Genomic DNA, 22,885 nt, shown 5'->3' with positions numbered 1-22,885 from the left:
TGTATGATGTGGAGATGCCGGCGTTGGACTGGGGTAAACACAGTAGGAGTTTTAACAACACCAGGTTAATGTCCAACAGGTTTATTTGGTAGCAAATACCATTAGCTTTCGGAGCGCTGCTCCTTCGTCAGATGGAGTGGACTTTAACCTGGTGTTGTTAAAACTCTTACTGTTTTAGTTGCATACCACTGCCTTTCCCATTCAAAGTAAGATCGCACAATCACACTTTTAAACCCATCTTCAAGTCATCCAATTTAAACACTTGAGATCTTAAAGATACAGACAATGTGGGTGGAGGGAGCATTAAGCACAGGTTAAAGAGATGTGTATTGTCTCCAGACAGGACAGCCTGCAAGTCCAGCTTCCTCCACCCACATTGTCTGTATCTTTAAGATCTGGCTGGTTGTAGGGATTTGCATTCTAATCAGTATTCTGTAACTTGATTTTTGTGTCTCTGTGCCCTGTTTGAGAGCAGATTTCCACTCCATCTGACGAAGGAGCAGCGCTCTGAAAGCTAATGGTGTTTGCTACCAAATAAACCTGTTGGACTTTAACCTGGTGTTGTTAAAACTCTTACTGTGTTCACCCCAGTCCAACGCCGGCATCTCCACATCATGTTTCCCATTCAAAGCCATAAACAGTAACAGTTGCATGCTATAGGACTGCTTCTGAAATAAAGGTAGTAGAGAGATTACCAGCAAAGAATGTTACCTTTTGAAAAAGATGAAGGCATGCTGGCAACTGCATTTCATACCTTGACTGTGGCTGTCTTGTTTTGACTCCTAATGATACAAATAGGTGATGTGATGAGGAATGACTCATTATTTAGCCTCAAGTGTTTAAATTGGATGACTTGAAGATGGGTTTAAAAGTGTGATTGTGTGAGATAAGAAGGATGAGCTCATGTTTGACATCCTCAGACAATGGGTTCTACTGCCCATCACTAATTTTATCAGTAACACTATTCACCAGCCTTTACCTTTTGTGACTGTTTGGGCTTCTGAATTAGTTCACTGTAAACATCACTAATTGTGGACATTGTGCAGAATAAATTTACCCAATAGATAATGAACAAAAATCCTTTATCTTTATGTTTGTAGAATCTCTTTCATACGACGAAGTTAATTACAACCAGCTATTCAGAACAGCTTATGTTGTACACATTTTAATATGTGTTAAAGACAGCTGAATCTCTTGAGGATAGGACGTCATGAGAAGTGAAATATTGAGTTTTCTTTCCAGTGAGCTACTCGGGCTCCTCTCACAGGGGAAGTTAAAATGATGCCATCGCTGGTTATATATCAGTTTATTAACATGTTCTTTTTTTAAAAAAGCTTAAACATGCCACCCCCACACAAGGCTTGCTTTCTGTTTGTGTGTGAATCAATGTACTTAACACTTGAATGTACTCAATAATGTGCCGGATTACACAGGCAGATTGTGTCTTAGTTTCTCTGAGGTTTATGCTATTTATTGCTATGGATATGTAGCAGGGGAATTTGAATAAATGATGGCTAATGAGGCATGTGTTCTGCAAAGTAGCTCCTGACAAATTGATATGTTCACTTAAGTACAATACTAATAATCAGGGGTATTGTCAGCATGTACCAAGTTACTGATCTAAAATGGGCCAGCCAACAAACCCAACAATGACCATGCAATTAATATGTACAATTACTTGATCAAATACGTGCTTGTGCATAAACAAATAAAATAAATACAGAAGGAGCTCACCATTGCCTCCAATGTACTGCCCTTCATGGTCGGTGTCAAGAGGAACCAGGTTCAATTCCTAGCCTGCTCTGAGTAAGCTGCCCTCAGCAAGTATGGCTTAATGTTGCCACACTTGGTCTTGGCCATGCAAAGTTAGGAAGAACCATCAGCCATAGTTCTTCCTTTTCAATAGCCACCAGCCCCTTGAAAAATTCTTTGGATATCAGGGGAGGACAAGTGCAGGGTTGTCTGTAATTCCACTGCCAGCCAGCCCCCTCAACACCCCCAGCTTCTCCACCACACCGACTGTGAATCCAAGTATAGTAGCTAATGTAAAGCCCAAATATGTTTTGTGCAGAATGAAATAAAGAAGCAACTTGCATTTATAGAGAACCTTTTACTCCCTCAGAACATATCAAAGCATTCCACCACCAGTGAAACGCATTTTTAAAAAATAATTACAGTTTTGACATAAGGAAATGTGTCGGCTTACATATATCCAGGTCACATAAATAGCGGTAAGAGGAATGAACAGCCTGTTTATTAGTTATGTTTGTTTATATGTTGGCCAGGATACTGGGAGAACATATTGCGCAGGATCTTTTACACCCATCTGAGATGTTTTAAAGTTGCATCCAAAAGATGGCAGCTCTGACAATGTGGCACTCCCTCACTATAGCACTGAAGTGTTTGCCTAGATTGTAGCCCAAATCTCTCAAGTGGGGCTTGAGTCCCCAATCTTCTGACTCAATGGGTAACATTTCTACCACTGAGCCAAGACTGACACAGAAGGGACGTTAACTTCCAGAGTTGTCATTCATAAAGTGAATGCTGTAATGTGAACTGAATGGTATGGATTTCAGTATAAGTGGGCTATTGTAGAAATTACAGGTTGATAACTGAAAAGCAAATGCAAAAAGGCTGTTGAAAAGAGAGTAAAGACTAGTTAGCGTAGTCTAAAAGAGGCTGCCTCTAGATATTGTGGTTGGGGCAATCAAGATGCTTATGTAGGTGATGGAAGGATGCATTGGGAGCTTTTTATGCAATAATATACTTCAAAAACCTTTCTGCCAATTTATTAAATTGAATCTAAAAGAAGCTGTGATGTCCTTTGTGCACTCAATTAATGAAGCAGGTCTTCTGATGACGAAAGCATTGGAATGGAAATGATCAATTCTTAAAAATCAATCAGTTAGCATGAAAGTAGGATCCAGATAGTATTTAGAATCATAGAAATTTATGGCAAATTAGAAGACCATTCTGCTCGTGATGCCTGTACTGGCACTTTGAAAGATCAATCATGGTTAGTCCCACATTCTTGCTTTTTGTCCACAATTGTGTCGTTCCTCATTGTCAAGTATTTGTGCAATTCCCTATTTAAATTATTTATAGTATCAGCTTCCACCTTTTTGAGATCGCGCATTCTGGATTCAATAACCCTTTGAAAAAAAATCTCCATTTCTTTTATGGATTTTTTTGTCAATGATTTTAAATCTATGACTTCCAATTATTGACCCACTTGTCAGAGGGAATTATAGGGCGGCACGGTAGCACAGTGGTTAGCACTGCTGCTTCACAGCTCCAGGGTCCCGGGTTCGATTCCTGGCTCAGGTCACTGTCTGTGTGGAGTTTGCACATTCTCCTCGTGTCTGCGTGGATTTCCTCTGGGTGCTCCAGTTTCCTCCCACAGTCCAAAGATGTGTGGGTTAGGTTGATTGGCCAGGTTAAAAATTGCCCCTTAGAGTCCTGGGATGCGTAGATTAGAGGGATTAGCGGGTAAATATGTGGGGGTAGGGCCTGGGTGGGACTGTGGTCGGTGCAGACTCGATGGGCCGAATGGCCTCCTTCTGCACTGTAGGGTTTCTATGATTTCTATTTTTCTCTATCTACTCTATTAACACCTCTCATCATCTCGCATGCCTCCATTAGATCGCCTCTTAACTTTTTTTGTTACAAGAAGAACAGTCTTAACTTTTACAACCTCTCCTAGTAAGTGAAGTTCCTCATCCCTGGTAATATCCCCTTTACCCTTAATGCAGTGCAGAAATAAGCCTTTGGGTCCAAGTGGTTTATTCCGGTGTTTATGCTGCACACAAGACTCCTCCCACTCTTCTTCATCCATCCCAGCAACATACCCTTCTAGTTCTTTCCCCTCATGTATTTATCCAACTTCCTATTAAATGAATCATGCTCATCACCTCAGCTATTCCATGTGATAGTTAGTTCTACATTCTAACTATTCTCTGGGCAAAGAAGATTTTCCTGAATTCCCTATTTATTCGTGACTATATTTATGGCCCCTAATTTTGGTCTCGAGATAAAAACATCTTGTCTATATCTACCCTGTTAAATCCTTTCATATTCTTAAAGATTTCTAGCAGGTCAGACCTCAGTCTCCTCTTTTCTAGAGAAAAGAGCTCCAAAAGTATTCAATCTCTTCTAAGCTGCATAACCTCTTAGCTCTGGTATTATCCAAAGAAATATGAACTGAACTTTCTCCAGTGCTTCCATATTCTTTTTGTTGGTCCAAATGGCCTCCTTTTGTTTAAAAAAAAAAGCAAATTACTGTGGATGCTGGAATCTGAAACCAAAAGAGAAAATGATGGAAAATCTCAATAAATCTGGCAGCATCTGTAAGGAAAAAAAGAGCTGATGTTTCGAGACCTTTGAAAAAGTGTCATCTGGACTTGAAACTTCAGCTCTTTTCTTTCCTTACAGATGCTGCCAGACCTGCTGAGATTTTCCAGCATTTCTCTTTTGGCCTCTTGAGTTGTACCATTCTGTGATCTTATAATTCCACAATGTTATAATAGGGAGAGTGGAATGGTACAGACCAGGTGTGATATAACCAAGTTTAGCCCAAAGCCTTATTATGCCCTGTGATTATTCTCTGCCTCCCAGTTGCTGCTCCAATACCCCCCCAGTCTTACACCATGTGATCTTTGCTGATTGCCAGGGACCATTCCGAATGGCTCCTAGTTGTTCCCTTCTATCTGGGCAGCCTATCAATCTGGTCAGTGGCCAGGCTGGAAATGGTATTAAAGCATCAGAGGTTTGGCCATTAAATTCCATGTGCTCAGCATTTCCAGATTTCACTCCCTATAACAATCTGCTCCATCCCTATGAATACTGCGGCTGAGAGTTGGACCAACAGCTCTATGGGAGATGGCAATTATTTTTGAACTCCCTCTGGAACTTGCTGTATGCATTCTAATGCGTACACGCAGCTTCAAGTGAGACTTGTACACTGAATCACACAAAGGTGAAAATTATAAAAGAAATCCCCTGATTTACCACATAATGGAAAAATTAAAGCCTGCTTTTTGCCAGATGGAAAAATTCTCATCAAGAGTGATTAGTACCGATTTAAAACAATTCCCTTTTTAATCAAAATATTCTATTCAACATTGTAATGAAGGCCTGAGGCATAGAGATCGAGCTTATTGTTTTCTGAAAAACAGATTTTCCTTTGTTAAAATACTGGTATTTAAACCTGTTGGATTAATACAGTTCATGTTGTACCAGAGTAGAGTTTGTCAATACAAGATACTGGGGGCTTGTGCTCAGGCCTAATGCATTAGGGAGGGCTCATCCCATAAACAGCGTAAAGTTATAGTGTCACAGTTGGAAACTGTTTCACAGAGACACAAAATGACAATGTAACTCTGGAGGCCAGTTTTTGATTTGAATTTCGAATGCAGATCACCAGGATACTGTCAGACTGGATTGTAAACTTCTGTGGACTCAACTTCTCATGAGTATAATCATGAGTAGCTTGGACAAGAGGGGAAAGGAAAGAATAAAGTAAGGTAGGAACATTGACGACAATGGAATAAATGGAGTTATAGAGCAGGAAGCAAAAAAAAGGTCAAACATCGAGTGAGAGGAAATCCAATCAAAAATGAATTACACCAATGCACAAAGTGTCCATAACAGCACAGGAGAGCTGTAGTCAATCGTGCATGGGTGGAATCAGACAGAGTAACCATTACTGAGACATGGTTACAAAACAAATCTGGACTGGCAATTAAACATTGCAGTGTATATCATATTTATTAAGATAGTGAGGGATGAAGGGAGTGAAGTAGTCAAGCTTATTAGGGATAACATAATGACAGCAGAAAAGGGAGGTAGTTATCAGCAAGACAAAATTAGAGTCCATATGGTTAGAGATAAAAAGTAATAAAGAATTAATCAACCTAATGGGAGTAGTTTACAGACCATCCAATAGTGGGAGGAATTGGGTGGTGGAAGCAACATGCAGGCAAATTAGGGAGTTAAATATAGAATGATAATCATGGATGGTTTCAGTTATGCTGACATTAATTGAACCAAAGAAGTAGGTGAAGGGAATGGAGTGACTACAATGGTTGCAAATGCTTCTAACTTCCCTTTTACAATCACATGCTGAGTTCTCCCACCTTTGAGGTTGGGGTGTTCATGGAGTCTCCTCCCCATTCATTGTTTAATTGTCCATTACCATTTATAACTGGATATGGCAGGACTGCAGAGCTTTGATTTGTTCCTTTGGTTGTGGGATCGCTTCACTCTTTTTACAGCATGCTGCTTCCTCTGTTTATCGTGCATGTTTCCCTGTGTTATCTTTCACCAAGTTGCGTCTCATTTTTACGTGCCCCTGGCCCTGCCCCTCTGGTGGCTCTGTCCTTTTGGTAGGACAGGATAAATCTAAGGAGTCTGATGGAGGAGTCTGCAATATTGGCTGTGAGATTCTGAGTATGACTATGCCAGACAATTGTGACTTGCAAGTTCTCCCAATTTTGCCACAAGGCCTCAAATATTAATGAAGATGACATTGCCGCGTTTACTGTGCTGGATGTTCCTCTGTCTGGTGCGTAGGTCAATGCTGGGTAGTCTATGGTGTTTTATTCTTAGTGGCTTTATATAACTAAGTGGCTTCCTATGCAATATCAGTTAAGGTTCAACTACATTGTGATGGATTTAGAGTCACGTAGGTCAGACAGCGTAAAGATGGCAGAGTTTGTTCCCTGAAGGATTTCCCACCTAAATGGACTTTCATGACAATCTAGTAAGTTTTGTGGACATTATTACTGTTACCAGCATTTCATTTCAACTGTATTTCAAAGAGTTTATATTTCCCAGCTGCCTTAGTAAGTTTTGAATTCATGTTTCCTGGTCATTTATCAGGTGTCTGGTAACATGTCAAACCATGTACCTTTAACATGTGCTGCATTTGCTTTGTCTCTTGCTGCCTCACACTTTTCCCTGGATATTATAAATATAATGTTTCAGGTGAAAAGAAGTTGCCTCATTTCCTTTCAAAGTATAACGGTCTTTCACTCGACAAGCAACGCTTTGTCATCCTAAACTAGACAAGGGTTACAATGTTCTTTGTGCTTTTTTTATCAACTCTAGAACAAATTTGTATTGCAGAGAATTTGTTTAATTTAACATTGACACATTCCAGAACTCTACCACCTTGCCTGCCATGGAATTGGCACGGGTGAGGGTCCGACAACGGAAATCTGCATTGACCTCAGGTGGAATTTCCAGTCTCGCCCGAGTGAGGCTGTGAAATCCCGCCCCATGGTTTATGAACCACTTGAGGCAAAAGGATAAAATTGAAGAATGGTGTGTAAGTGGCAATTTCCTAGCATGCAATTCAACAGCCAGAGTTTCATGCTCACAGGCTGCCATTGGAAAATCTACTCTGATCTGAGCTGTGAAAAAGAAAACAAAACTCATGCAGGCGCTAATTTACTTAAATGGTCGTGCTACATATGTTACATTGGCCCTGAGCAATTTTAGGCTTCCATTTCAAAGGAGTCACTTAGCTAAAATAAGTTCACGTGGATGGAGAGAGGACATCTCGAAGCTGCTTTGACTTTGTACTGTCGAGAATAGAACTTCTAAGAAGCTCCCAAGTGTTTCGATATGTTGCCTGGATAGATTTTCAAGTTTATTTATGAGATTTTCTTTCAATGTCGACAACAAGTGGACTTCTCCATTGTTGTTTTTTCTCTTCCACTTACAAGGTAAACAGGCCAGTGCTTGAGGCTTGGTATGCCCTTTGGGGACTGGGCAGTATAACTCAGCACTGCATTGCTCCAAGGAGATATGAATCTTCAATGGCGGCCAGCAGCAAGATCCTGGTACATTAATTGCTAAGAGGAACACTTGGGGAACGGGACTAATTTCATTAGGATCTTAGGTTGTAAATCCAACCCAGAGCAATGGAGTTAAGGCATCTCACTCTCACATAAAACATTCAAAATTATTATCCTCATTTACTGCAGGAAGTCAAAGACTGACATATAACTAAGAAAGTAGGTTATTGCAACCTGGAGAACAGTAACAACAGTTAATTATCTAAAGTACAAAAGGCAGAAAGAGAAGGTTTTGGCCTTTCAGGGTTCCAGGTGAATGTTGGGGTGAGAGATCTGAAACACCTAGAATTTGGTTTGGTACATCCACCAATAAAACTAGAGCAGCTGATATAAAATTGGAAAACTCATGCAATATTTTCACCTAAATCAAGTGCCAGACGAAGAACTGAACACATGGTTTTAAACAAAGTCTGGTGAATGGAGACACTTTGCTGTTCGAAGGCTGCAGCCAACAGCAAGCACATAGTTCAACCACTTTCAGCTGTTCAAGGAGATATAACCTAAGCCCTTTCATTGTTGGTGGAACTTGCACAAAACATCATTGAACCTCAGCTTAAGAGCAAATATCAAACAGTGGTTAGCACTGTCGCCTCACGGCACCAGGGACCTGCGTTCAATTCCCGGCTTGGGTCACTGTCTGTGTAGTGTTTGCACATTCTCCCCATGTCAGTATGGGTTTCCTCCTGATGTTCTGGTTTCCTTCCACAGTGTGAAAGATGTGCAGGTTAGGTGCATTGACCGGAGTGTGGCGACTAGGGGAATTTCACAGTAATTTCATTAGTGTTAATGTAAGCCTTACCTGTGAGTAATAAATAAACTTTTACTTTAAACTTTTTTCCCTATCTCTGTAATTTCCTCCAGCCCAAACTTCCAAGATATCTGTGCTCTTCCACATCTGGCCTCTTGCACATTCCCACCTTTGGTGACTGCCTTCAGGCGTCCAGGTCCAAACTCTGGAATTCCCTCCCTTGAGTTCACCGCAGCTCCACCTCTCACTTCGCCTTTTAGACACTTCTTAACATCTACCTTAACATCCAGCCAAGCTTTTGATCGCCTGTTCTCATATCTCCTTCCCTCTGTCTCAGTGACAAACTTTGTTTGATCTCCTGAAGCCCATTGTTAACATATTAAAGATGCTATCTCAATGCAAGTTGTTGTTGAATCCCCTTGCCTGCCACTGTCTCCAAGCAGAACTCTCATTTGCCACAAGCAGCACAAGGTAAGACAAACAAGGCAGTATCGTGCACAGAGAACACAAGTCTCTGTCTGGTCTCTTTCTCTTCCGCCCCCCCGCCTCCTAAATAATTTATCACGAAATTTGTCAAGACTCAAGACGTAACAATTTAAATTTAACATTACATAAACTCCCAGGCCCATAAAGATGTCCTGCTTGTGCTTAGAGGAGCCTGGAATCAACCTTCAAGCCTTTTGGTGGTTTTTAAAAAAATATAGCAAGTTGACTCAAAATTGCAACTGAGGGGAATATAGTCCCCACAAGACAGAAAGGGATGGTAGTAAGACCAGCTGGGAGTTTATATTGACAGTCAGTTGGATTGTGGAGTAAGCTCCCCCTTGATAATCCCAATGCTAAATTGGAAGTGTAAAAAAATGGCATGTTAATAATGATAGAAGGATCCCAGGTCATAGCAATGGGAGTATGAAGGAACAAACAGACAGCCACATGATGTCAGCAATGAGTTGAGCAGATACTAGGTTTTTCCATGTTTTGAGAGGCAGTACAGAATCTGTACGAGCTCCCTTCAGTCCCCTATACTGCTGACTGCTCTATTTAACATATTCCCAATCTTGCTACTTTGCCATTAAATTCTAAAAGCGTTGCACAGGAGAATAGCCCAACATGTGCATAACTGAGATTTGCCGGGCTTAGGTCTGCAGATGTCTAGAATATTCATTTTCCACATGAGCTGCCTTCACAGTTCCAAAAATGAAAGTGATGAATTAAGCAATAATTTCTTGCTGAGGATTAATTGTCTGAGGGGAACCAGATGAAGACTGTCCAGATTAATCTTGTATAACCAGTACTTTATATTTTAAGTAACCCTTTCTTAATCTGAGGCCCCGATCACAAGACAAGGCTTTTCACTTGAGGCCTTGGCTACAAATATGATTGGAGAGCTAATTTATGAACCGAAAAGTGAACAAATTTTAGCAGTTTGCATCAAACAATGCTGAGATGTAATTTGTCTTGGACAGGTTTAGTGGACCTGATGAAATTGGCAAATCTTAAAGTGTTACAGGCTTGGCTCCAGACAACATTTCATCAACTAAATGCTGATTTTAGAATAGCACAGCGCAGTAACTTTACCCAACTTAAGATTCTTGTTTCATACTGTTCCCACGTTCTTTTCTGGGTCACAGTGTTTTGGGATGTGCCTTTTCCCACAGATGGACTATTAACCAGAAGGAGAATGAAAGGGAGGCAAAGTGGATATTTATCCTGACTGTCTTCCAGCAACAACAGCACCAGCTTGTAGCACTTTCAACAGTGTAAAATGCTTCATAGGAGCATCATCAAACAGAATTGACACGGAGGCAGATTAGGAGATATTAGGACAGATGGCCAGAGGTAAATTTTAAAGAGTGACGAAAGGGAGATAGAGAGGCGGAAATATTCAGGGATGGAATTCCAGAATGTAGAGCCTCAGTAATAATTGTATCAGTTGAGTTTAAATTCTGCTGGAGGGCACTGACGAGATGGTTATTTGAGCACATTAAAAGAGATACTTACTGACACAGGAGTGGAATGGAGTTCAGAGATGTATACCAGCAATGCTGCACTCAATAAATCTATTCCAAATAAAGACTGACTCTGCTTTCTTCTTTCACCATCTGGCTATCAGGAATATAATACTCAGCAACTGAAAGCATGGCCACTAATGATGGAGTGATTAAAATCAAGAATGAGCAGGAGATCAGAATTGGGGAAAATTCAGATATCATGGAGGGAGGGTGGTGCAGCAGGGCTGGAGGAGTTGAGAGAGAAAGGGTGGGGTGATGGCACGCAGGAATCTGAAAATGAGAATTTTAAGATTGAAATGTTGCTTAACCAGGAGCCAATCTAGGTCAGTGAGCACAGGATAAGAAGGGATTGTGAATTTGGTTGACCTTTTTTTTTTGGAAGATGGGAGGCCAGCCAGCAGGGTGTAAGAAAAGTCAGGTTTGGAAGTAATCAAAGCACAGTTGAGGTTTTCAGCAAGAGATGAGCAGAGTCAATTGATAGCAAGAAGGTGGAAACGCGAAGCCTCTATGATGGTACAGATATGTGACTGGAAGTTCATCACGGGTTAAATATGACACTAACATTGGGTGGAATTCTCCCAAAGAATTTCTAAGTTTCACAGCGGTGAGAATAATAGAGAAATGCGCACCGATCTCTTTGGCGCACTCCACACCGCCATTCACCGCAATTAATGCACTGAAAGAACCGCCACATGAAAGACGCCATTATGGAGTCTCCAGACATGTGACTTACCCAGGTGTCCGCAGCCGTGAGCCCCCCCCCCCCACCGCCCCCCCCCCCCCGGTATCCTCAGCCAGTCACGTCAGGAAGATGGCAGCATGCAGACCAGCCCCATGGTTTACTGAGGTAGAGCTTGGAAGACTGCTGGATGCCACGGTGGAGAGGTCAGTCATCCTGTACCCCCCAGGATGGAAGATGACCCTGGAGCAGGGACACCAATGCGGCCTGGGAAATGGCAGCTGCAGCAGTCAGTGCCCGTGGCCTGATACCCAGGACTGGCGGCAATGCTGGGAGAAGATGAACAACCTGAATCAAGCAGCAAGAGTGACTGTCCACATGTCTCATCCTGGCATCAGTCCCATCTGTCACACCTGGAATGCCCACCTCGACCCACTCCCTGATGCCCCACGGCCATCCAGCCCCCTCAGCATCTTCCTCGGGCACTCCCCATCACAACCCCTGCTTGGCAAGGCACAGTGCCGAGCTATGCCAGCCAGAACTAGACACAGCACTCCAGCTGTGGCCTGACCACCATTCTGTGCAGCGTGGACATGACCTCCCTGCTCTTATGCCATGACTGATGTGAGCGAATGTCCCATGTGCCCCCGTAACCACCCTATCCATGCACCTAACCACTTCTCCGAAACCTGGTATTGAATTCACTAGACGTGACCTCCCCCTGCCAAAGCCACGCTGCTCATCCTGAATTAACCCCCCACCTCCCCACGTGGGCCTCACCCCCCCCCCCCGCATCATCACCAACAGTGCCCCCATTGCTGACGTGCGACTCACTGGTCTGCAATCCTCTGGCTCATAATCTGCCAAACTCTCCTTAGCCCCAGAGTATTGCACCACATGATGGTGGCCCTGACCCTCACTTGGTCATGGGCCCAGGCGTCTGTGTACAGCCACAGGACAAGCAGGAGTCAGACTTGGGCAGCATCACAGCTTGAGTCACAGTGAGTCATCATCCCCCTCCTGCATAAACTCGCTGACATGGCCAACCCAGGCCCATCACCCTGGGGTAGTGCCAATGTGACCCTTGGGGAGGGGGACAAAGGGGTGTGCCAATTTGGAGAGTGTAGGCAAGGATTCTGGAGGGGTGAGAGTTGGTGGTGCCAGACACCACGTTTCCTAATGGCTGAACATAGCAACGACGAGGGCCTCCCTGGTCCACCTGCCCTGCCAGACCATTGCCGCCGCACCAGCCCAGTGTCCTCTGGGTCCTCCTCAGCCTCGTCCCCACACCACCTTGGTCCACCTCCTCTGCAGGGGGCATCTGCCTGCTCCTCCTCCTCCATGATCTCGTCCCGCTGCCGCACTAGGTTATGTAGCACACATCAGACCACCATGATGACCTTGAGGAGGCTGTACTGCAGGGCCCCGCCAGAGCAGTGCAGGCAGAGAACCGTATCTTCAGCTGGCCGATGCACCACTCGATGATGAACTGCGTCGCAGCACTAGGGATCCGGGTTCAGTTCCTGGCTTATGTCACTGTCTATGTGGAGTCTGCGCATTCTCTCCGTGTTTGTGTGGGTTTCCTCCCACAGTCCGAAAGATGTGCTGCTTATGTGCATTGGCCATGCTAAATTCTCCTTCAGTGTACCCGAACACACGCCGGAGTGTGGCAACTCGGGCATTTTCACAGTAACTTCATTGTAGCGTTAATGTAAGCCTCTTTGTGACACTAATAAATAAACTTTAAACTCATTGTAGGGGTCTCCGCCTCAGTCTCAGTTCTCAGCACTGGCATCATCAGCCATGAGTTTAGCCCACGAGCCATTCAGGAAGCTTGGGCTGGTCCTCGAAGAGACCAGGGATATCCAAGTGCCCCAGGGTATCGCTGTTGTGCACACTCCTCGGGAAGCGTGCACACACTTCCAGGATGTTGGCAAGATGGTCACACACAATCTGCATGTTAAGAGCGTGGAACCCCCTTACAATTTATAAAAGATATTTCTGACTTCACGGGGCCTGCAGGACGATGTGTGTGACATCTATTGAAATACAGTCAATCTCATGCTAATCAGCCTCGCACCCTTTCTGGTGAGAATGGGCGCGATCCGGTGTACACCATTAGAAAGGAGCTGGGAGAATCACATTATTTCGCGCTGGACGCGAGACGGATTTTTAGGCTTGTACGGATTCTCCATCTACCAACAGTGCAGCGAGGTTGGAGAATTGCCCCATTGCCAACAATCTGTTTCAGCCTCAGACAGTTCCCAGGAAGAGGAATGGACCACTTGGAATCTTAGGTATCAGGTGTATATGGTAACGAGTTCACTGGTGTGTTTTTCTGCGGTATTCTGAAACACCCAGTGGTCTGCCATTAATTGGTATTCCCCATTAAAATCTGCCAAAATGATTCCTTCAGAACCCTTAATCTAACACCGAGGCCAGGATTTTACAGCCCCTCCCGCCCAGTGGCGTATTACAATCCGCCAAAGTAAACAGCAATTTATATATACCATTGGGGGTGGGGGGGGGTGGGGGGTGGGGGGGGGGGGGGGGGGTGGAATGCACCATCGCGGGACCATAAAGTCCTCGCCCAAGTGTTCACTGGACAAAGCTCCCTGAGATAAATAAATAGTTCATTATGGTCACAGTAAAAGCAGATTTTGACTCAATTAAATATTGTTTGTATGACTTATAAAAACAAGATGATTCTTATCAGGGACAGAGATTACCTGCCATCCTCGGTGCAGTAAACTCTAATCCAGTCTTTGTGTTTATGATTTTGTTATACTCAGTGTACAGAGGCAACCTGCCCTTTATTTGATGAATGCAGTTATTTGTAACAGTGTAATGTAAGTGTAGGTGGTGCAGGAAGTTCAAACATATTCCTTTGCCTTAAGTAGAGACTAGAGTTCAACTGAAGTCATGATATCCTCTTTCGTAATGTCTGTTAACTTATCCTTTCATTGGGGTGAAGTTTCTATTAAACATACTGGTTGTGGAGGACAGAGCGGGTAAACTCACAGTGAGAAAAAAGAATTGTGTCTTTGGAACATCAAAATCCGGTTCCCATTAGGCAAGGATCAATGCTGCATAAACTGATGTCAAATTTGACCCAAATGCCATAGTTTAATTCTAAAAAGCTACAAAGAGAAAGCACATAGAATACCAAAATAATAGTTAACCAAAATCCATTCTCCCAATGTCAGTGTTCAGGAACTACTTACTGTGATAACCAACTTAGTCTCTGTGAAGCCAAATGTAGCTGCACTGCCTGGTGCATTTATCTGCTGAGCTATCATCATGGATCCTAACTGATAGGTTATTACTACCAAAGTCTCGTCTGAGCAGTGTCAACCAGACTATTCAGTCAGTGTTGTGCAGATCAGACCATGAATACTGGTTTCCTTATTTTCAGTCTTGCACAAGGCTGATCACAGACTACTGAGCATGAGGTTTCTTTCAACAGTTGAACAAATAAGCATTAAGTTTTATCTGTAACGCTGCAATGAATAGTTTCACCTTTATGCTTTGCTCAAACTTGTTTTTTAAGTGATGTAGCGTAATACTTTATCAGCTCCTAACTGTTTCCCAATTGCACTTACGTTGCCATTATTTTCCTCTTCTTTTCTCAGGTAAGGCTGAAGCAGAGCTTAAAAACTTCAGTCCTCATTACCAGCGGCAATACTCTGTAGCCTTCTTCAACCACATCAGATGTGAGGTGGAACAAGACCAAGAAGAGCAGCCCCAATTGCTGCAGCATAAGGTACATTATGAAATGTATGATAAAACACTCATGGAAGGTGGTAATTCTGCAGTCACATGCCGTGCGAATGGGGAGCCGCATTCACAGGTTGTGTGGGTCAGAGAATCTGGGCTACAGTGCTGAACACTAAAATCCATTCTTTGTGAGCGCAGGTCCCTGTTGGCAACACAAGGTCACAAAATAACCCCAATAAATGTCCTATTTTTCCTGACATGCTTTCAGTCATCTCAGCCGTACCTGGTACAATATTTGCCCAATGCTTGATTTGGGAAAGATACATTGATCTCTTCCACTGGAGCACTCAGTGAAATGGAAGATGCTTAACTATTGAGAGAACCAGCTACTGAAGCACCAAGAGGAGAAAATTCGAATATGGGCAAACCACAGGGTGCCAACAATACTGACATCACTCCGAAAGTGGGTGATCCTAACACACGTGTTTTACATACCCCTTGATCTTTTAATTCATCTTGGCTATTATTAAACATTCTATATTCTATAATATGTTTGAAATTGCAGATTTTATAGGCACAAATATGGTGTAGTCCTGACTAAGGAGTCTCGAATTTGGGGTGGGGCTTGATTACACCTGTTGTCTTGCACCCATTCTAAAATGCACACTCAGTTGCAGTGGAATTGACAGCTGGAAAAAGACCGCCATGCTCTCACAGTGATGGATGTATAGAAATAATTAGATAATGAGGACAAAAGCTGCTGTGACAGAAATTCTACCATTCTGCACCACATTCACACTTGAAGTTAAAACTTGTAAAAAAAAAGTGGCAAGTCTTGTCACACCAGGCAGTGGTTGAGTTTAGAAGCTTTGAATGTCCAAGTACCTTATCTGAAACATCAGCTTTGATTGAAGTGATTAAAGAATGTTTTTTTTCGTCTGTTCAGCTAGGAAAGGATGCTGAAAGCTGCCGATTTTTTTTTTAGTTTGTGGCAGGACGGTAATTTTCTGAGCACCATTCTGTCCAGGAATCCTCAGCATGGCATGTATTACGGCCATATATGTCCTTGTGCTAAAGCAGAACAGAAGCAGGAGGAAAACTAAGGGTCAAGAGGCGTAAGGCCACACCAAAGGAGTAGACAACCAAGTAGGAGGTGCCCTTCTACGGGAGTCTACAGACTATTCTGCTCACTCTGCGATGTCACTAAAGAGTTCTGCATGGAATGAACTTTGTCTCCTGTTGCAAATTAATCTCCAAGCATCCTCTCATTGCACATAAAGCAAATAGGAAACTAACTCCAGAACAACAGGCTTTATATTGCAATATAGTCAGTGTGTACCCATATATAATGCTTTGAAAAGGGGGCCCGATCCACACTGAAAGGAATACTCCTTCTCCCTCACAGATGAGAGGACCCCTCCCTCCCCAAAGAACCGGGGCATTTTCCCCCACAGATAAAGGAAACCCCCTCCAATGGAGTGCCCTAGAGGACCTGCCCCTTGCACTGACAGGGTGACACTACCAGGTTTGCACTACCAGGGTGACATGGCCAAGTTGGCACTGCCAGGGTGGCACTGCCAGTTGACATCAGGTTGGCACAGCCAGGGTGACACTGTCAGGTTGGTGCTGCCAGGGAAGGGGAAAGTTCTTAATGTCTGGTGAAGCCCTTTATTTATATGATGATTTCTTAATGTATTGAAATGAGGTCCCAGTCCTTTTTGGGCAGGAACCTTGTGACATCACCAGTGAGGGACAGGGAAAATCAGAAAATGAGATCTCACGAGCAAGAATCTTGTTTTCCAATTCTCACGAGATTTTGCGTCCACGTCACCGTTTGCGCTCGCGGGTAACATGGGTGCCAAATTCCGCTCCCCCTTGGATTCAGCATCTATGTGTTGACTATTGTTAGGCCCCTGGACCGCAATTGTAACTCATGTTAGGAAACCAGACTAGACCCCAACAATTTTTCTGTTTTGGTATAAATGTGAGGATAGGATACTTCACTCCAGGAGCAATTTTGCTGACAAATTAGGGAGCTTTCATAGTAAAACAAACTTTGTTTAATAACACAATTTAAATATAACTCTGACAAAATTAAATAGCTTAACTCTTAACAGTTGAACAATAGTTAGAAAAGGAAAGGGAACAACTTGAATTTCTAACTTATCACTGTTTCAGTTCCAAATAAGCAACATTCACTTACAGATTTAAAAATTCCACTTTCAATGCAGTTAACCATAACTATACTTGCTATAAGGAGTGTACACAATCTCAAAGCTTTCAGAGGTTTTAATTTCAGGAACAGCTTGCAGACCTCTGTCTTTAAACAAACCCCAGCCAGAATTGAAAACTGTTTTTCCTCTGCTACATACCAGCTCTTCCCATAAACCCCATTATCACATGACCCTGTCAATCAACCTAATCAAGAGGGATATTTTCTATGAACAAAAATCCATTAGCTCTCTCCTAAGTAAGCACGACATGGCTAAAATGTGTAATTATCCTGCTCTCCCAGCATCTGAGCTGCATTCCCACCAAATATACTGACTGCTTGTAGAAAAAACTGAACATTTCCCTTAAACATCAAATATATCAATAACACACTATTGATAGTATTATTCACAACAATGCATCAGTTCTATAAACATGCTGATACTACCTAATGATGCTGTCTATTGTCATTGTTGATTTTATGTATGTTGCTGTACAATGCAAGTGCTGATACAATATTGGATCCGCAATGAGTTGAAACTTCCCAAACTCAATTTTGGCAAAGATGAAGCATTCTACATAGAAACATAGAAAATAGCAGCAGGAGTAGGTCATTCGGCCCTTCGAGCCTGCTCTGCCATTCGTTATTATCATGGCTGATCATCAAATTCAATACCCTGATCCCGTTTTCCCCTCCTATCCCTTGATCCCTTTGGCCCCAAGAGTTATATCTAATTCCTTCTTGAAATTACACAATGTTTTGGCCTCAACTACTTTCTGTGGTAGTGAATTCCAGGTTCACCACTCTCTCTAGGTGAAGAAATTTCTCTTCACCTAAAATGTCCTAAAAGGTTTACTCCTTATCCTCAAACAATGACCCCTAGTTCTAGACTCCCCCACCTTCAGGAACATTCTTTCTGAATCTACCCTGCCTAACTCTGTTAGAATTTTATGTTTGACTTTTGGCAGCTCTCTGACATTGCCTTGAAACAAGTCTTCCTGGCTGCTTATTTGACCAGTCATGTGCAACTTTTACTCTCTCTTTGATTCTGCTCTGAGTTTTCTATTCTGCATCCAGTCATTTACCAATGCAACCTTCTGTGAATATTGCTGCCTGTGGTCATCTCAGTTTCTTTGATGAAACTTTCAGACATGCCTTCATCACCTTGAGGAATGATTTTCCGAATACTTTCCTTATCCATCTCACCTTCTACAAGCTTTAGCTAATCTAGAATCTTCCTCCGCACGAAGCTCCACATATCCACCAACTCAGACATCACAAAACATTGCTCGCGGTAAATCAAACTCCGGATGGAATAGAAAAGCAGCATATTATTCTAAGTCCTTATTCTAAGTCATTATTAAATCCTACCACCTGGAACAACAAGGACAATATATACATGGAAACACCACCACTTGAAAATTTCCCTCCAAGCTACCCCCTTCCAAGCTTGACTTGGAAATTTATCGCTGTTCCTGACGCTGGGTCAAAATCCTGGAACTCCCTCCTTAACAGCACTGTGGGCGAACCTGTGCCACATGGACTGGCACATGGTTCAAGAAAGCAGCTCACCACCACCTTCTCAAGGGCAATTGGGGATTGGCAATAACTGCTGGTCTAGCCAGTGATACTCACATCCTGTGAACAAAAACATTTTAAAAATTAGCGGGAGGATGTGGAAGCAGGAAGAGAAGCTGTTGCAAGTGAATCTCAGGCTACAATTAGGTAGATATAATCAGATTATTGTAATTACACCAAATTGGATGAAAGTGGAGAGACACTGGGGGAAGATGGTGGGCTTAACCATGTCAAAAGCTGCATATAGGTCATGAGGGGCTAGGAGGGATAGTTTCCCTTTATCACAGTCACATAGGACTTTGGTGGGAGCCATTCCAGTTCTGTGGCAGCGCAGAAACCTGATTGGAGGAATTCAAACATGAAGTTCTGGAATGGATGGGAACTAGTTTGGGAGGGAACAACATGTTCAAGGACTTTGGGAAAGAAAGAGATGTTGGAGATGGGGTGGACATTTGCAAGGACGCAAGAGTCTAGGGTTGTTTTACTGAGGAGAGGTCTGTTGATGGCAGATTTAAAGGAAAGAGGGACAACATGTGAAGAGAGAGAACCATTTTACAATATCAGCTCATATTGGGAGCAGGAAGTGAAGGTTTATGATGAGCAGTTTAGTGGAAATAGGACCAAGGGAACAGGAGTTGGATCCCATGGACAGGATGAGTTCAGCGAGGGAATGAGGGAACTTCTTTTGCCAATTTAAGACAAATTTATTCTTAAATTGCAGACAATGGTGGCAAGGCTGCATTTATTGCCTATCCCACTTACACCAAGAATATATTAGTTGCCAAGTTCTTAAGCATTCTGGGACTACCTTATACCACAAATGATCTTTGGAGGTTTCCTGATATTCTTGCACAGGATCCTGTTCACAGGGGTTCCAGCGCCTGGTTTCTTTGAGTGTATTTTTGATGGGTGGGCAGCACGGTGGCACAGTGATTAGCACTGCTGCCTCACAGAAAGGCCATCCTTGGCCCATTCCACCCAGGTCTTAACTGGGGGAGTTGGGAAGGCAATGGGATCTACTGCCCGCACCTTCTCACCTCAACTATGCAGCCTCCTCTTTCCAGCCTGCCTCTGATGGCCGCATTAAATACCCACCCCTGCCCAGTGAAACAGCCCTGTTGCTTTGTTATGCACATCAATAACAGTGGAATGATTTGTTCCCATACGTTACATGTATCAATGTGAATGCATGGATCATTGTTTGAAAGGAAGGGATATTTGCAGCACACATGAATGTTACATTTTTACACAAAGCATTTCTGTGGATTTTTCTATCTATTTGATGATGTGGATCTGATATCCAAATAAACACTCAAATTTGTGTAATAAATAACTCGTTACACTGATTTCCTGGTTCTGTATTTTTATTCTGTCAAAGAATAACAATTGGATTATAATTGTTACAATGTGTTTAGTCCCATCAGAGGACTATTGTTTTTTCTGTTAACAATGTGAATGCATCATACATATTATTGGGTTCAAGTCTCAGGCCACCTTCTTGGGAACTCATTCTGGGCTGACACTTTTCAGTGCGGTACTGTGTGAGTGTACTCTGAGTGTATATCTTTAATAATGTATCTCTGCCTAGTGATGAGCTCTGAAGATCACTCATATGAACTCAAAACCTTAACCCGGGGTGGGTTTTTTCAGCCCCGCCGTGGTGGGTTCCCCTGTGGTGGATGTGGCAATTAGCCAAAGGTCTATATCACCCCTGCTGGCCAATCAGAGGTTATGATGAGGAGATGCCGGCGTTGGACTGGGGTAAACACAGTAAGGGTTTTAACAACACCAGGTTAAAGTCCAACAGGTTTATTTGGTAGCAAATGCCATTAGCTTTCGGAGCGCTGCTCCTTCGTCAGATGGAGTGGAAATCTGCTCTCAAACAGGGCACAGAGACACAAAATCAAGTTACAGAATACTGATTAGAATGCGAATCCCTACAGCCAGCCAGGTCTTAAAGATACAGACAATGTGAGTGGAGGGAGCATTAAGCACAGGTTAAGCACAATCAGAGGTTGGCAGCTTTATAGTACTGGCAATGCCACCGATGCTGCCAGGCCTGCTCAGCTTTTCTCGCAATTTTTGTTTTATTTCAGATTTCCAGCATCTGCAGCATTTTGCTTTTTGTTTACTTTTGAGAGCATGTTTTACCTTCCCAAAGGGATTTAAATGATCACGTGGTACAATAGGAAAAATAGCTGGTGAGTTGTTTCAGCGTCTTGGTGAATATCAAGGAACCACTTAAAAATAAGAGTATAGTTGAATCCATAGAAGCCCTACAGTGCAGAAGGAGGCCATTGCTCCCATGAAGTCTACACCAACTCTCCGAAAGAGCATCCCACTCAGGCCCATCCCATCCTGCCCTTTTCCCATAACCCCGTGCATTTACCATGGCTAATTCATCTAAGGGGCAATTTAGCAAGGTCAATCGACCTAACTGATGATTAATCCCATTGCTGTCTGAGGGCCCTTGCTGTGTGTGTAGGTTAACAGCTGTATTCGCCTACAGTACAGCTGTGACTATGCTTAAAATAGTTGATTGATTGTGATATTTATAAATGCAAGTTGTTGTTCTTGTTCTTCACCTGATTGGATTGGGCCGAATGTCCACTGTAGCAGAGAGCAGTGATGCTGGATGAGGCATCAGGCTGATTTCTGACGAACTGGAATCTGTGCCAGAGTAGTTGGATAAATGAATGGCCTTGAGACTGGGCCGAAAAACATCCCTTCAGCTCAGGCTGGATTATTTCACACTAATGGAAATCCATCCAACTTCTGATTTTTATCTTTGACAGAAAATGGGTTGAGGTTTAACTTTAAGGGATAACATGCCCCTCCCTACTGTGTTGTGAGGTTGTAAATTTATTGGTGAAGACTTCCTCTTCTGGGTATTTCTAAGGAAATTTATAGAACATGTCTGTGGTTTCACTTGAAATACTGAAGTGGAAATCTTCACAACCACATTTCAATAACCATACATATAGCAGTCAAAAGATTTTTACCATCACTTGTTGCTCTTCAACTTTTATCAGAATACTGGAGTGCATGATTTATGTTAATTTGGAATTATTCCTTGAGGAATGAGACTGTTTCCAGAATGAAAAAGAAACAGAAGAAAATGTTTTGTCTCAGGCATTAGCTTCTGTAATTTTGTCTCTATCTTTTAGAGATACCAGTGGAATTTGCTCCTTTTTAGTATTGTGTTATAGTTCCTCCTCTTTATCTGCTTGGCCTGAGGTAAAACAGGAGGTAGACAGTCTGCAATTTGAAATGCAGGGCTGGTTTGTATGGGAATGATACTTTAGAACCTACATTCTACCTTACAGGAACCAAAGGGAACTGGGAAAGTGGTATATAAACAGGAAGTGACACAATATGTGGAGGAATTCAAGAAATGGAAAGACCGCTACATTGTTATAAAGAATGACAACAGCATCGAGTGCTATGAAAACAAGGAGGCAAGTAACTTTATTTTCTTCCTTGCTTGTTGGTTTGCCGTTGACACAACAATAAAACAAAAGCAGTGCAGTGCAGCTGTAATAAAATGTGAAGTCCAATGAGTGCACAACTGATAATTGCAGGGCCGCAGGCTTTCTTTGTAAATATAACACCTCACTGTGTGAGATCCTTATCTTTATTTTTCTTTATATTAAAGGTTCTCTTTGACCTCCACAATGAGTCAACTTTGTGGCTGCGCGAAGCAAATTTCTATACTTGTAATCAGTGATCTCATACTTTGCGGCACCCAAGTAACAACAGTGCATGGAACCGGTGGGTTATATTGGTCATAGGTTCCATTTTGCTGGCATCATTTTGTCAGTGAGGCTTGAAGGCCACAAAGCCCATTGTAGTTAAAGGGGCTTCTTCTCTTTTACAAACAACACTGATAAATTTATGCTTGCAGATATTTGGTGGTAGAATAACGGTAATAATGTTGAGCTAAACCAAATTAATTACAGCACCTTTCATAACATAGGAAGATCTTAATTCAACCTGTTTGATTTTTTAAAAAACTTGAAATACTGTGAACAATAATTTTAGAAATCCCATTTCATGGTATTTGAATTCCATGAAATTGGT

The 22,885-nt window shown here is 42.6% G+C and overlaps 1 protein-coding gene across 1 annotated transcript in view; it reads left to right on the top strand.

Annotated features, from left to right (window-relative positions):
- The window catches only part of LOC144497286 (protein Niban 1-like), a 112,529-nt gene that overhangs the window by 31,228 nt on the left and 58,416 nt on the right, over window positions 1–22,885 (top strand). Inside the window, exons 2-3 of the mRNA XM_078218311.1 lie at window positions 14,931–15,061; window positions 22,132–22,263. Of these exons, the coding sequence (XP_078074437.1) occupies window positions 14,931–15,061; window positions 22,132–22,263 (263 nt within the window). The remainder of the gene's footprint in view (window positions 1–14,930; window positions 15,062–22,131; window positions 22,264–22,885) is intronic.

This window comes from Mustelus asterias, chromosome 8, assembly GCF_964213995.1.
Source record: "Mustelus asterias chromosome 8, sMusAst1.hap1.1, whole genome shotgun sequence".
Lineage (NCBI taxonomy): Eukaryota > Metazoa > Chordata > Chondrichthyes > Carcharhiniformes > Triakidae > Mustelus > Mustelus asterias.
The sequence above is the reverse complement of the archived record's forward strand: the minus strand, read 5'-3'. Positions and strand labels throughout refer to the sequence as shown.